General features: G+C 40.0%; 1 protein-coding gene across 13 annotated transcripts in view; it reads right to left on the bottom strand.

Annotated features, from left to right (window-relative positions):
- Window positions 1–1,487: 1,487 nt before the first annotated feature.
- Window positions 1,488–16,664, bottom strand: part of Vps13D (vacuolar protein sorting 13D) — a 250,150-nt gene continuing 234,973 nt past the window's right edge. For all 13 annotated transcript variants that reach the window (XM_076208559.1, XM_076208564.1, XM_076208569.1 and 10 more), the window contains 5 exons: window positions 12,983–13,095; window positions 11,528–11,665; window positions 10,648–10,773; window positions 10,317–10,488; window positions 1,488–4,172 (listed from right to left, as the gene is read on the bottom strand). In XM_076208559.1, the coding sequence (XP_076064674.1) occupies window positions 4,083–4,172; window positions 10,317–10,488; window positions 10,648–10,773; window positions 11,528–11,665; window positions 12,983–13,095 (639 nt within the window). In that variant the 3' untranslated portion in view covers window positions 1,488–4,082. The remainder of the gene's footprint in view (window positions 4,173–10,316; window positions 10,489–10,647; window positions 10,774–11,527; window positions 11,666–12,982; window positions 13,096–16,664) is intronic.

Raw genomic sequence — 16,664 nt, 5'->3', positions numbered from 1 at the left:
GCATTGCCAATTTTAATTTCCTTAGTGGTATATATATATACACACACACATACACAGTAATGCAGACTGCTCTAAGTAAATTAAAATCGGTAACACACTGATGGAAATGCACCTCATATTTTTTGATAATGCACTACCTGTCCGCTTGGTAAAGTGCCCAGCTCTTGAAATACATACATATACCACAGGCTTTTTCCCCCTTACAGGGGAGGTAGCCAGAAAACAAAGGTATAAAATGTACTTTCACCCATTACATCACCACATACTCCACTCCCTTTCCATCCCTCTTATCTTGGCTCCTCCTGGATGATGGATCATCCCTGCATCTTGTCCACTGCCCTGGGTCAAAAGTAGTGTCACATGACACAGCAAGGCCTATTCATTAAATTGGTGACCTCTCCTCATGCAGAAAGAGATGATGGGGAGAAATCCCTTCAGGCTGCATCAAATTATTTTTTCACACATACTCCCTCACTTCCACATCCCCCACCCACTCCCTTCCATGCATTACAGCATTATCCATACACAACCCTTCTCCATTCATCCCTCTTCTGTCTTCTCCTATCCTTCCTTAACAGACATTCCCCTCTTTCCCAATGCCTTTTTTACCCCATCCATCCATCTCATTCTTGGTTGCCCTCTCATGTTCACTCCTTCCACCTCTGCCTTCTACACTTTTTTTTACTAATCTTTCTTCACTCATTCTTACCCAGTGTCCAAACCATCCCAATACTCTTTCATCAACTCTATTTCCCAATTCCCTTTCCACCCCCATTCACCTCCTTGTTTCTCACTCTATCCAGTCTAGTGTTGTAATTAAGTGAATTCAAACTGAGAACGTTAGAGAACTTACCTGGTTGAGTTCTCTAACAATCATCGGAACTGAAAGTGTATTCTTGAGGCTTCGATCTAACAGTAGAATTCCCTTGCCGAGGTTTATTTGTCCTTCTGGTACCAGAGTTGAAGCTTGTCTGACGTTCAGTTAACAAAACGTAGTCTCGTTCGGCTGGAATTCTTACAAGCTTGTAAAACGGCTTCGAAGCCACGGGACAACTAATACTTTAAGTAAGTTCTCAAAGTTCCCGATTTGTTAATCAAAATTACAACATAGGCTTAATAAATAATGAAGAGGGAGGGGAGTTTTAATAATATATTAATTAAAATTACGATAGTGTGGTACAAAGTTACAGGAAAGGTTCCCGATTCGAAATTAAACAAACTTTCAGGAAATTGCCGTAGCTCAAGGTAAACAATGCAATTCCCGTAACAACAATTACCACACTAGTAACCCCTATCTTACTTCTCAGACACCTTATCTCAAACACACTCAAACTCCTTCTCTCTTATGTTCCATGTTTCTGACCCATACAGTGCTGTTGGCACAATCACTCCATACTTCTTGGCATCCATTACCAAGGAAGGAAATAATACATACATACATATACCAAGGCTTTTTCCCCCTTACAAGGGGAAAATAATAAAAAGTCTTTAAAAAATGGCTTTATTATTCTGAACTTAAAATGCAAATTGATTTTGCATATTCATTAGAATAAACAATATATTACCTATCACTGAATATATTTACATAATTTTTACATAATTTCCAATATATACAGAAAATAAATCCCATATCAATAACCTAAAATCTTTTAATTCTTAAATGATTAAATTAGAAACTTTATCATATACTACTAAAAGCTCAAAAAGAATAGGCCCTACTTTCTGTAATTATAAGTTTATTTATATATCCCTGGTAAACATTTACAGTTTTTCAAATATTCAAAACTTTGAAGAAAAAATATAGATGTGCACTGTATAAGCCAAACTACACTATAAATATACATTCTTAATTATATGTGTGTGGATGTGCATGTGTGTGTATTTACCTAGTTGTAGTATACAGGGCTCATGTTGTATACATGAGCTGTGCTCATGGGATATTTGTCTCTGCCTCCACTCATCAAACTTTCCCTTAAATTCATTTGTGTTGTTGGCTTGGATTGTGTGTGTGTATGTTTGTGTAAATTTTTCATTTCAGCTTGCATTCTTGCTTCAACATATTCTATCCTTTCAATATTCAGTTTGGATATTCCTTCTCTATATTTCAGCTACCCATTCACAAATCTGAAGAACAGATTAGGCTGATCTTTAAACTTAACTAAATCCTTCTATATTCATTTCTGGCTCTTCTGCATTCTTTTGTCTTTAACTTCTTTTTTCTGACAATTCCCATACATTCTCTTAATGGTTTTGTTAATGCATAGCTTTTACTGAAGCAATTCTGATTTTGTACTTCTCTCCCACTCATCTTTGGCAATAATTTTTACACTCTAATGTTTAGTAAAATTAGCCTTTGCTATACTTGTATCTTCTTTGTACATTTCTATTTCTTCTATTTCTGTCGTCCCCATTTCCATCATAAATTCAAGGACCACATGATCACTCTTTCCAATCAGGTACTGGTAATTCAATGTTTCAATCAATTCAGGTTCTTTGGTTATCAAATCCAGTCTTGTAGGTGTATCTATACCTCTACATCATGCTGAATCCTTTACCGACTGGATCATTATATCATTTATTGCTATGTTCAACAATATATTGCCCCAGAATTCCTCCTTTCCATCCTCCCATATCACCTTCCCACAATTAGAGTCATCCAACAAAGTTATATTTATATACCATTAGGTTTCTTCCCACCTTATATGGGAGGTAGCCAGCCAAGGCATGCACCTCCCCCTAAACATCCCACTGTAACAAGGAACATGTATACTTTTTTAACAATTCTTCCCAGTTGCTCAACTGTGTTTCTTACTAATTCTTTGTACTCTACTTCATTCCATGCTCTTGTCTTTGGAAAGATATATGCCACTGTGATGTCTTTTTCCAACCACTCACTTGTAATTCTTATACTCATTATCTCTGCCATTCCTTCTTCCATCTCTACTTCTTCCAACATTTTCCCTCTCCTATTCCTTCCTCATATGTTATACTTCCCTAATCAAATCTAACTATATACTAAGGGCTTCTTCTCCCTTATAAGGAAGGTAACCAAGTTAAGGCATGCACCCACTCCCACCCATTCCACCCCCATCCACTACCCTTTTATGTTAGCACCTCACCCACATATGCATTAATATTTAAATTGTTTTGTTTCAGCAAATCATATTATGTCTGGGTACTTCTCCTTCAGTCATTTATCTCTAATTGTGCTGATACCAGCTCAACTATATTTGTGTAGTCTATTTCTAATCTTTGTTATTCTCTTCCTCACATTCTTTCTCCTTTGGATCTTGTTTTTATTTAGAAACACCTCCCCATCTTCTGATCTATCACTCTACAATAAAACTCTGTCCTCTCCTGATTGTTCCTTGTTCATTTTCCTTTCCTTGGCTTCTTCTACCACAATTTTCCTTGTTTTCCTTCTTCCCCATGTGTGTGTTTTTACCAAGTTGTATTTACTTAGTAGAAGTATACAGGGTTGGAGGTGTGTTCATTGAGTCCTGTCTCTACAATTCATCAAACTTTGCCTTAAATTCATTAATGTATATTTGCCAAGTTGTAGTGTATGGGGTTGGACCTGTATTTATAGGTGTTTTGTCTCTTTGCCTCCGTTCATCAAACTTTGCCTTAAATTCGTTGACAGTGTTGGCTTGGATTATATTTTCATGTGTGTGTGTGTGTGTGTTTGTGTGTGTTTGTGTGCACATGTGTTTAATATATACAACATAAGTTTGTAATCATAAACACACATGCAAACATGTGGATAGTAGGTTTATAATGTCTCTGCAATTCAACCCATTAAAATGTAAATTGCAAGAGAAAAGCACCAATATTAACATACATGAGTACCCAAGGTCTTCATATAAATGCATACATACATACACATATATATGTATGTATGTATGTATGTATGTATGTATGTATATATATATATATATATACATATATATATATATATATATATATATACACATACACACCCAATATGTATATAACTCTTTCCATCAAAGTTCCCTGAATTGCAAACTAATGTGCACATTATTTTTTCAATTCAATTTTAATCTTCAAACTGCATTGTTTTCCTAGTCCTCAGGTTGATCATCTTCAAACTCTGTTACTGTTTGATGAAGTTCTTCATGAAGATTCCGTGCATAATTGATTTGTTGTGCAACCTGGGTGGAGAATTGAAAATAAACAAATTGATTATATTAACAAATAAATAATATAAACTTAGTCTAATGTCACAAAGTTCCCCTCCCCTAGAGAGCTAGGACAATGCCTCCTTACAGAGGACATGTTCTGAAGCAAAGGAATTCAATGTAGTATACCCTTACTATCAGGGTTGAGTGCAAGTACAGGCAACTGTACTTAAGCCCAAGACCATGCCATTGTAATAAAATTTAAGTGCATACATACATACATATACCAAGGGCATTTTACCCCTTACAATGGAGGTAGCCAAAGTCAAAAGCATATATCCACTCCCACTCATTTCATTCCCACATACTTCACTCCCATTTGCTACACCACCCTCCCTCTTTTCTTGGCTTCTCCTGGATGACAGGTCGTCCCTGTATCTCACCCATTGTCCAGGGTCAGAAGCAATGCAGCAAGACACAGCCCATCCACAGCAAGGCCACATCATTTAATTGGTGACCACCCCTCTCTGTTCCCTCATGCAGAAAAAAGAAGACAGGGAGAAATTCTTTTGGGCTGCATCAAAATATCATTCATACACTGTTACACTGATAAGGCCAAAATTGGAGTACACAGCGACACTATGGCCACCCAGTACCAAAAAGAATATAAGGAAAATTGAGAGAATCCAGAGAGCAACTACAAAGATGGCCCCATCACTATCAAAACTGTCATATGAAGAGAGATTGTCAAAACTAGAATTGCCAACTCTGGAACAAAGGAGAGAAAGAGGTGACTTTTTGACTATCTATACTACAGAATCATGAAAGGTATGGAATTCCTTGACAGAGAAAACTTATTCAATTGGGATATCTAGCAATATACCATGGGCTTTTCCTCTTTATAAGGGAGGTAGCCAAGTCAAAAGGCAAGTACTCATTTCCATCCATCACCCTTTCTTCCCTCTCATCTTAGGTCCTCATGTTGGAATTATGAATATTGTTCAAGGAACAATATTCATAATTCCTACACTACCAATGACAGGAAGGCACTGTGGGAGGTACTGCAGGTATATGGGATAGGAGGAAAGCTGTTAAGAGCAGTCAAGAGTTTTTAACGAGAGTAGTAGAGCTTGTGTTAGGATTAGAAATGGAGAGAGTAAATGGTTTGAGGTAAAGGTGGGACTTCGTCAGTTTGTGTTATGTCACCCTGGCTGTTCAATCTATACATGGATGGGGTGGTATGAGAGGTGAATGCAAGGGTAGTGGGTCAGGGGTTGGAGATGGTTAAAGAAAATGGAGAAAAGTGTGACATAAGCCAGTTGTTGTTTGCTGACGACACTGCGCTTGTAGCAGGATCAGAGGAGGGATTGAGGAAGTTAGTGACAGAGTTTGAGAAGGTGTGTGAAAGGAGGAAGCTGAAGATGTGGGCAAAAGTAAGGTGATGAGATGTATAAGGGGAGAGAGTGACAGGAGGCTGGAGGTGAGCATTAAGGGAGAGAGACTGGAAGATGTGGATAGTTTTAGGTACTTGGGTGCAATTGTGGCAGGAAAAGGAGGAGTGGGGCTGGAGGTAGAATGTAGATTGAGAGAAGCGAGTAAATGCCTTGGTGGATTGAAAAGTGTAATGAGAAATAGACATCTGGGAATGGATGCTAAGAGGAGGTTATATGAAGGAGTGATTGTGCCAACAGCACTGTATGGGGCAGAAACATGGAACATAAGAGAGGAAGAGAGAGGGAGTTTGAATGTATTTACCTAGTTGTATTTTACGGGAAGGGGAGCTATGCTCGTGGGGTCCCGTCTTCATTTCTCATTTTATCTAAACAATTTTTAAATTCATGTATTGTTTTTGCACACACCACTTTCTCATCTAACTTGTTCCAACTGTCTATTACTCTGTGAGGAAAGCTGTTCTTTTTCAAATCTCTTCTATAGCTGTCTTTTTTTATTTTCTTTCCGTGTCCTCTTGTATTTCTGTCATCCCATTTTATCAGATTCTCTCTATCAGTAATTTCTATGCCTTTCATGATTCTGTAAATAGCTATCAAATCTCCTCTCTCTTTTCTTTGCTCTAGTGTCTGTAGTTCAAGTTTTTGTAGTCTCTCTTCATATGATAGTTTTGAGAGTGTTGGTGCCAGTTTTGTAATTGCTCTTTGTATTCTTTCAAGTTTTTTTATACATTTTTTTGTACTTGGTGACCATATCGTTGCTGCATATTCCAATCTTGGTCTTATCAGGGTGATTAGGATTTTCTTCACCATTTCTTCATCCAGGTATGTAAATGCCACTTTGATTGTTCTTATTAAATTATAAGTTTCTCCAAAAATCTTATTTATATGTTTCTCAGGTGACATATTATTCATAACAATGACTCCCAGGTCCTTCTCATTTTCTACTTTTTTTATTCCTTCTTCTCCCAAATTATATGATCCTGTTATTCTGTTTTTGCTTTTTCCAAATTCCATTATACTACACTTTTTTGTATTGAACTCCATCTCCCACTTCCTACTCCATTCCTGTACTTTATTTAGATCTCTCTGTAGTGATTCACAATCTTCAGTTTTCACTCTTTTCAGTAGTTTTGCATCGTCTGCAAAGAAGCTCATATAGCTTTCAATTCCTTCATCCATATCATTAATATATATAGCAAACATTATTGGGGCCAGAACTGTGTTTGAGATGGATGATGTTGTGATGCATGAGGTGGAATGGGTGGTGGGATGGGGGGTGGGGCAGTGTGTGTGAGCAAAATTTGATGCAGCCTGAAGGGATCTCTCCCCGTCTTCTTTATGCATGGGGGGACGGAGAGGGGGGGTCGCCGATTTAATGAAGCGGCCTTGCTGTGGATGTGCTGTGCCTTGCGACACTGCTTCTGACCCAGGGCAGTGGACAGGGTGCAGGGATGACCTAACATCCAGGAGGTGCTAAGATGGGAGGGAGGGTGGAGGGAAGTGGAGTGTATTTAGGGATGGAATGGGTGGGAATGATTTTATACCTTTTTCTTTTTGGCTACCTTCCTTGCAAGGGGGAAAAAGCCTTGGTATATGTATGTATGTACTTTGTCAAAAGCCTTTTGTAGGTCCAGGAAGGGACAATCTGCCCAGCCATCTCTTGTATTATGTCTAGCAATCTTGAGTAAAAGCATATTAAGTTTGTAGTACATGATCTTCCACTTCTAAATCCAAATTGTTTGGGGTTTAATATTTTGTTCTTTTCCAAGTGTTTATTCCATTTATTTTTAATAACTTTCGCATATTTTTGTAATTGTACTTGTAAGGGATACTGGTCTATAATTTGTTGGATTTTCTTTATTTCCTCCCTTATATAGTGGTACAATATTAGCATTCTTCCAGTCTTGTGGTACTTTTCCTTCTTTGAGTGAGAAGTCAATTATCGTCTATACATTCTTTTAATATCCAGTTCACTATTCCATCTAGCCCATAAGACTTTCTGACATCAGAGTTTCTATATTTGGTCCTTTATTTCTTTCTGTTTCTCTATTATTTCTTCCATTTTAGGGGATCCTTCCTGGTGACTATCATCCCATAATTGTGAGCTTTCAATTGTAAAAACAGACTTAAAGTGTCTGGTCATTACTTCGGCCATTTCTACATCTTCTGTATGTATGTATGTATGTACCAATGGCACACAGCTCAATAAAATTGTGTGTATTATGATACAAACATCTATCTACCAAGGGCTTCTTCCCCTTTATAAACAGGATTGCTTGGCCAGACAGTCTAGGGAACTTCATCATCATACCCTTTATAAGGGAGGTAGCCAGTTGAGGCATGTACCCACTCCCACCCATTCCACACCCAACTACTAGCCATTGTTTCCCTCTCATCATAGCTCCTCAAGGATGAACAGTACAAATGATGATACAAACATAAATATTCCAAAAGGCACTTTCCCTCTTACATAGGAGTGGTCAAGTCAAGGCATATACCCACCCTTAACCCATCACACACCCATTCAAAAACCCACTGGCTGTCCTTCCCATCTTAGCTCATTGTGGATAAAGAGTTACTCCTGTCCCCTCTCATTGCTCATGTTAGAGACAGTGCAGCAAGACACAGCACTTCCATGGCAGGGCTCAACAGCTAAAAATGGTTTACCTCCCCCACACAGAGCAGACAAGAAGAAACACCTTTGGGCCATATCAATTTCTCATCCATTCACACCAATCTACTACCTTCTCCCTATCCTGCTCAACAGACATTCCTCTTTCACTCTGTCCATCCACCTCACTCCACCATTCCCTGTTACATGTGACCCTAAAAACTAATAGGTTTCCACTTACTCTAGCCTCTCCCCCATTAAACTCAGTTCCAACTCACTGCTACCTTCTCCCCTTATACATCTCACCACCTTACTTTTGCTCACATTTACTTTCCCCTCTCTTCCCCCATATCCTCTCAAACTCTACCACCAACTGTTTTGATCTCTACTCTCACTCACCTACAAGTTCAGTGTCATTTGCAAACAACAAATGTCCAATCTCCCACTTTCCTCTCCTCTCATTTAACAGCTACAAACTCCAGCCCAGCATCCTTGCATCTACCTCTTGCACCATCCCATCCACATAAATATTGAACAACCATGGTGAGATTACACGGTCCTAGCACAACCTCACCTTCATCTCAAACTATTCACTTTTTCCATTCTTTATCATTTCACAAGTTCTACTTTTCATGTAAAAATTTTTGACTACCATCAACAGACATCCCACTACAACATGCATACACAACACATCCCATGATCCATTTCTATCAACCCTGTCATATACATACATACATATACCAAAGGCTTTTTTCCCTCTTACACAGGAGGTAGCCAAAAGAAAAAGGCATAGAAACCACTCCCATCCATTCCATCCCCTACATACTCTACTCCCCTCCATCCCATTTTGGCAACTCCTGGATGACGGGTCATCCCTGCATCCCGTCCACTGCCCTGGGTCAGAATGTATGTATATGACAGGGTTGATAGAAATGGATCATGGGATGTGTTGTGTATGCACCCTGTCATATACCTTTTCCAAATCCATAAAAGCCTAAAAGACATCCTCACCTTTTGCATAAAACTTCTTGCATATTTGTTTCAGAAAAAAAAAACACCATACATATACCAAGGGTTTTTCCCCCTTGCAAGGGAGGTAGCCAAAAAGAAAAAGGCATAAAATCATTCCCACCCATTCCATCCCTGAATACACTCCACTCCCCTCCACCTTTTGTCCACTGCCCTGGGTCAGAGATGTCGCAAGTCACAGCACATCCACAGCAAGGCCGCTTCATTAAATCGGCGACCCCCCTCTCCGTCCCCCCATGCATAAAAGGAGAAGTCGGGGAGAAATCCCTTTGGGCTGCGTCAAATTTTGCTCACACATACTACCCCAACCCATTCCACCTCATACATCACAACATCATCCATATACAACCATTCTCCATTCACCTGTCTTCTCTCCTCTCCCATCCTTCCTCTACAGACATTTCCCTCTTCCCCAAAGCCCCCTTCACCCCATCCATCCATCTCATCCTAGGACGTCCCCTCATGTTCACTCCCTCCACATCTGCCTTCCATACCTTTTTTACCAGTCATTCTTCACTCATTCTTTCCATGTGTCCAAACCATCCTAATACTCTTTCATCAACCCTATCTCCCAACTCCCTTTCCACCCCTGTTCTCCTCCTCACCTCCTCATTTCTCACTCTATCTAGCCTAGAAACCCCCATCATACTTCTCAGACACCTCATCTCAAACACATTCAAACTCCTTCTCTCTGACCTACATACCCTCTTCCTTTCCTAAACCTAGACTACTTTTCCCCATTACCCCCTCTACTCCCTAATCCTCTCAATTAACAACAAATGTATTTATGTCTGTCTGAAGGATGAGTGTAGCACAGGTGCATGCTGTGACTTTGCTAACCCCCTTGTAAGAGGGAAAGGGATCTTTGGTATACTGTGTATGTATTAGATATGGGTGAGGGGTGTGTGTGTGCCTTGGCTGGATATCTCTCTTATATGGGGGAAGAGGCCTTTATATATACAGACATACAGACAGAGAAATGTATTAGTCATGCTAAGCATGTTCTCATGTATACACTCATATCCCCAGCACTACTCCTATCTAAAGCCTACTTCCCCAGGACTGGATAAAAGAAAGAAATCCAACCTTGCATGCAATAGCCCTTGTATCACATCTAACTTTGGGTCTTTTGCAAGCAATCTCTGATGGTCCTGGAACACCAGAGATATCCAGTTTATCTGCCTTCATGGTCAATTCAATATAGTGTTTCTGCTCCTCCAGTACATTCAGTACTATGGGCTGACATTGATAGAGATCTCTGGAAATATAAAGAGAAAGGAAAAGTAAAATATAAAATCATAACTACTATTCAGGTATGTGATATAAGACATTCAATATATTTGAACCAAATAAATTAAATATTATTCCTTTAACATCAGTATAACATGTTTTATGCAACTGAATACATGACACATACCTGTAATACACAGTTAAAACAGGAGTAAGACCTGGATCGTTCTGACTGAAGACCCGCACTTGCTCACTTGAAATAAGGACTTTGAGGTCCTCTGGCCCTTCTCTAAGTATCTCATGCCCTAAGAACCTGTAAGATAATAAGGTCATGGTGTACTGTATCAAATATATTATAAAGCATTGTGACAAATCATACACAACACCATGAACATAGACATTTCCTACAGGAATTGTTGGTTGCTATCAATGGAAATGCATTTTCCATTCCATGTTTCTGCTCTTTACACCCCTACAATGATGATGAGTGATGGGGTGGGAGGAGGAGGAGCAGGAGGAGGAGGAGCAGGAGGAGGAGGAGGAGCAGGAGGAGGAGGACGAGGAGGAGAAGGAAGGAGAGGAGGTACATTTGCTTGTCATTTTTCTTAGCTTTAAAACATGGAGGAAAGTTAGAGATGAAGTACAGAGATCTTGGGCCCAGACTGAAGACTGAACACCAGCCCTAAGCACCTCCCAAGAGGGGTGAGGGTATTGATGGAATCTGTAGACAAGATGATTCTCATTGATCTCCTCTTGTATAACAGACATGTGCAGGCTCCTATTATCATTCTCATGGCAACTGTATTTACCTAGTTGTATCTTACAGGAAGAGGAGCTATGCTTGTGGTGTCCCGTCTTTTTAGAAATTTTATGACTCATCAAAAGAACCTACTTAGCTTAAGAAAGCCCCTTGTTATTTAAAAATTGATGGTTCTCATTAGATGCCCTCTATCCATCAAAGGGTGGGATTAAGATTAGAGTAAAATACCTATTTCTCTTGTTGGTCAGGGTATGAAGGTCTTCAGGACCTCCCTTAATTCAGATCTTAACTAATAAAGACAACTTACACTTCAGTCTGTGATGGGTCAAATGTTAGCAACAGCTCTTGACCAGCAGCTTGACCGGTACTGTAAGATGGCATCATCCCATTCAGGCCAATCACAAGTCGAGGCTTTCGTGTGCGAGGAGGAAGTTTTTGTGATGGGCTGTAAAAACACAATAGACACATAAATAAAGTTTGGATATAATTTTGTTTACATCTGTTTAATAAACATACTATAGTAAAGAATACTAAAAGAATAAGCAAAGTACAAAAAAAAATGTTTGATGAATAGGCAGGGTTAGTAATACTTTTTTATTATTTTTTTAAACATACTTTAAAGAAGTATACTCCATTCAATTTTAAATTTATGGTAAAAATAGCAGAAAACAAGGTTTTAATTAAAATATGTTTTTTTTTTTTTTCTTTTTAATCCAAATGTGGAAATCATCTAATAAACGTACTGTGCTATGGTGATGTATAGAGCAAAACCAGGAAAAGAGTGAACGTTTTTCAGGTGAGGTATCTGAGACATGTGAAAAGTGTTTCAAAAGCAGGTAGAGTGAAAAATAAAGGCTGTTGGGCTCTGGCTGTTGGGCTCTGCTGTGGAAAAGCTATGCCTTACCACACTACTTTTAACCCAAGCATGGAAATAATGGGTACCTGCTTCTGGTGATCCAGCAAGATGGATATCAGAGCTGCCCATTTTTAAAGCCTGTCAACACCCTCACCTCCATCAGGTAGTGGAGCCCTGATGGGCTGGTACTCAATCTCTTAACTAAGCCAAAGATCTTTCTCTATCAACTTGAACTGTATTTCTGACACCTGTTCACAAATAGTCACACACTAATGCAACACAGAAAAGTTGTAGAGATCTGTGGAAGGCTCTGAGAAGTGCTACCAGCTACTGAGGTGCTGCGAGTTTCTAGTCAGTGAAATTTGGTTGAATGGGTTATATTTGTTGCTGATATTGATGTGTACTTCATCTTGGCCACTTTCTTGCGGGTTTTTCAGTACATAAAGTATATCTATTCATCCTCCATCCCTATTTGCACATCACTGACACTGCATATCAAGTTTCCATGTGTGGAATGTGGTGGTGGTAGAGGCACATATCTTTTTGTAAGTTTGGTCATTTAAAAGGATTGTGCCATTTATGGAAAGTAATTTTCACAACAAAAAATCAAAGGTATATAAGAGTATCCAAATAATAGCATTTGAAACAAAAAAAGGAATCCAAAAAAGAAAGAAAAGGTGAAGAAGACAATGAAAAAAAAAAAAAAAAAAAAAAAAAAATATATATATATATATATATATATATATATATATATATATATAATATATATATATATATATATATATATATATATATAAAGTAGAAATAGAACATGAAAAACAAATGATAAATGGATATATCAAATTAATTCAAACAAGATATTATAAAAAAAGGGAGAGAGAGAGAGAGAGAGAGAGAATCACCTACTTTTTGCTGGTGTCCCTGACAGCAGATGCTGTTCCAGTAGCAAGGTCAAGGAATCCAATGGCAGGTTTGGTCACTGTGCCAACCATTCCCTTTGCAAAGCCAGAAAAGAAGCCCTACAAAACAGGAAAATAACTTTCTTATAGCAAATTACCAATACATATTTACACAATGGTATTTTCTATTGTAAACTTTGCAAAATCCTTTCCTATGTTCCCTCTGTATTCTATCTATTTTGATTTAGATGTGAAATGGGATAAGAGTATGACAAATTTTTTAAAGCAATAAAAAGATGTTTTGGAAGAAAATTAAAAGAGAAAGAGGAGGCGAATCAAGTAGAGAAGAAAAGGTAAAAGGTGCAGATGGAGAGATGATAATGGAAGAGAAGGCAGTGAGAGGAAGGTGGGCAGAGCATTTTAGGGAGTTGCTAAATGTGAAGGAGGATAGGGAGGGAAAGGTAGTTGCAGTGGGAAGTGCTAAGAAAATGAGAGTAATGAGTGAGGAAAATAGAGGAGAAATAGGGAAGGATGAAGTGAAAGCAGCAGTTAAGATAATGAGAGCAGGTAAGGCACCTGGTCTGGATGGATGCCATGCAGAATGTCTGAAGAAATGAGGTACAGTTATGGTGGACTGGCTGGTGAGGTTATTTAATGTTTGTTTAAGAGAGGGTAGAGTGCCAGAGGACTGGAGGAGTGCCTGTATAGTTCTGCTTTACAAGGGAAAGGGGGACAAGTGTGAGTGTAGTAGTTTCAGAGGGATCAGCTTGTTGAGTGTAGTTGGGAAGGCTTATGGGAGGGTTTTGACTGAGAGGATTAGGTGAGGAACAGAGGGGGTAATTGGTGAGGAACAATGTGGGTTTAGGACAGGTAGGGGTTGTGTAGATCAGATTTTTGTGATAAGACAGATATATGAGAAAGCTATAGGGAAAGGTAAGGATGTTTTTTGGGCTTTTATGGATCTGGAAAAGGCTTACGATAGGGTAGACAGGAAGGCACTGTAGGAGGTACTGCAGATATATGGGACAGGAGGAAAGCTGTTAACCCCTTCCATATGGTGCCGCACACGTAGGCGTCATGAGGAGCAAGTGGATTCGCGACGCTGCCATATCAGCGTCTTGATTATATTTTTTGTAGTCGCCCCTGTGTTTTTACATTCTCCCAAATGTGCCCTGAATCCCATTCTCTGTGGTTTTCAAAATTCGCGGGTGAAAGAGAGAACGATCGATATAAGCGGTGACTATATTTTATGATGCGAATATTATTACGACACGTCATACGGCTGGCATTGGCTGCTGCCCGCGAGATTTAAGTCCCGTACTGAAGTGGTTAAGAGCAGTCAAGAGTTTTTACGAGAGTAGTAGAGCTTGTGTTAGGATTAGAAATGGAGAGAGTGAATGGTTTGAGGTAAAGGTGGGACTTTGTCAAGGATGTGTTATGTCGCCCTGGCTGTTCAATCTATACATGGATGGAGTGGTGTGAGAGGTGAATGCAAGGGTAGTGGGTCAGGGGTTGGAGATGATTAAAGAAAATGGAGAAAAGTGGGAGGTGAGCCAGTTGTTGTTTGCTGACGACACTGCGCTTGTAGCAGGATCAGAGGAGCGATTGAGGAAGTTAGTGACAGAGTTTGAGAAGGTGTGTGAAAGAAGGAAGCTGAAGATAAATGTGGGCAAAAGTAAGGTGATGAGATGTACAAGGGGAGAGTGACAGCAGGCTGGAAGTGAGCATTAACCTCTTCAGTATGGGCCAAAATCTCGCGGGCAGCATTAGCTGCCAGACGTACGATGTGTCGTAATAATACTCACATCATAAAATATAGTCACCGCTTATATCGATTGTTCTCTCTTTCACCCGTGAATTTTGATAACCATAGAAAATGTGATGAAGACAGTTTAGAGAGTATGTCATTACGCAGGGGCAACTACAATGAATATAATCAAGACGCCGATATGGCAACCTCGCGTATCTATTTGCTCCTCATGCCGCCTACGTATGTGGCACCATATGGAAGGGGTTAAGGGTGAAAGACTGGAGGAAGTGGATAGTTTTAGATACTTGGGTGCAAATGTGGCAGGAAAGGGAGGAGTGGGGGTGGAGGTAGAATGTAGATTGAGAGAAGTGAGTAAATGCCTTGGTGGATTGAAAAGTGTAATGAGAAATAGACATTTGGGAATGGATGCTAAGAGGAGGTTATATGAAGGAGTGATTGTACGGGGCAGAAACATGGAACATGAAAGAGGAAGAGAGAAGGAGTTTGAATGTGTTTGAGATGAAATGTCTGAGAACTATGATAGGGTTACTAGGCTGGATAGAGTGAGAAATGAGGAGGTTAGGAGAAGAACAGGGGTGAAAAGGGAGTTGGGAGATAGGGTTGATGAAAGAGTATTAGGATGGTTTGGACACATGGAAAGAATGAGTGAAGAAAGATTAGTAAAAGAAGTGTGGAAGGCGGAGGTGGAAGGAGTGAATATGAGGGGGCGTCCTAGGATGAGATGGATGGATGGGGTAAAAGGGGCATTACAAAAGAGAGGAATGTCTGTGGAGGAAGGACGGGAGAGGACAGAGGATAGGGGTGAATGGAGAGGGTTTGTGTATAGATGATGCTGTGATGCATGAGGGGTAGTGGGTGGGGGATGGGGGTGAGGAAGTATGTATGAGAAAAAATTGACGCAGCCCGAAGGGATTTCACCCCGTCTTCTCCTTTTCTGCATGGGTGGATGGAGGGTGGGGGGGGGGGGTCACCAAATTTATGAATCAGCCTTGCTGTGGATGTTCTGTGTCTTGTGACACTGCTTCTGACCCAGGGCAGTGGACAGGATGCAGGGATGACCCGTCATCCAGGAGGTGCTAAGATAAGAGGGAGGGAGGAGGGTGGAGGGGAGTGGAATATATAGGAAATGGAATGGGTGGGAGTGGTTTCTATGCCTTTTTCTTTTTGGCTACCCCCCCCCATGTAGGGGGAAAGAGCCTTTGGTATATGTATGTATTGCTTTGTTGATGGTGATGCTTTTTGTATGTCTTTTTTTTTTTTTTTTTTTATTAATTTTATGGAGATTTCTATTGGGAAACAGTCACAGGAGGGTTGGGTATGAGTTCCTAAGTTGTCTGAGGGTAGAATGAGGGTGAACATATTGAGATGTCTGAGGATGTTACTTGTGTTTAGGGGATGTCTTGCTGGTTGCTCATTGGAGTTTAGTTTGTTTATAGTGGGGAGTTGATTTAGGATAGTACTGCTTCTTTGATCTGCAGTTTGGAGGTCAAGCCATGTGTGGAGTGATGAACATTCAGGTACCTAGGATGAGCTTTTTTCATGTTGACTAGTTTGAGTCAAGGGGCACATTCTTGGAGTGTTTATACATATACCAAAGACTTTTTCCCCCTTCTGAGGGAGGTAGCCAAAAAACAAAGGCATAAAAACCACTCCCACTCATTCCATCCCTATCACACTCCACTTCCCTCCACCCTCTTATCTTGGCACCTCCTGGATGATGGGTCATCCCTGCATCTTGTCCACTGCCCTGGGTCAGAAGCAGTGTTGTAAGACACAGCACATCCACAGCAAGGACACTTCATTAAATCCGCAACCCCCCCTCTCTGTCCCCTCATGCAGAAAAGGAGAAGACAGGGAGAAATTCCTTCGGGCTGCATCAAAATTTTCTCAGACATACTCCCTCACTCCCCATCCCCAA

Source organism: Oratosquilla oratoria, chromosome 25 (assembly GCF_046742065.1).
Source record: "Oratosquilla oratoria isolate Oo_2021 chromosome 25, ASM4674206v1, whole genome shotgun sequence".
Lineage (NCBI taxonomy): Eukaryota > Metazoa > Arthropoda > Malacostraca > Stomatopoda > Squillidae > Oratosquilla > Oratosquilla oratoria.
The sequence above is the reverse complement of the archived record's forward strand: the minus strand, read 5'-3'. Positions and strand labels throughout refer to the sequence as shown.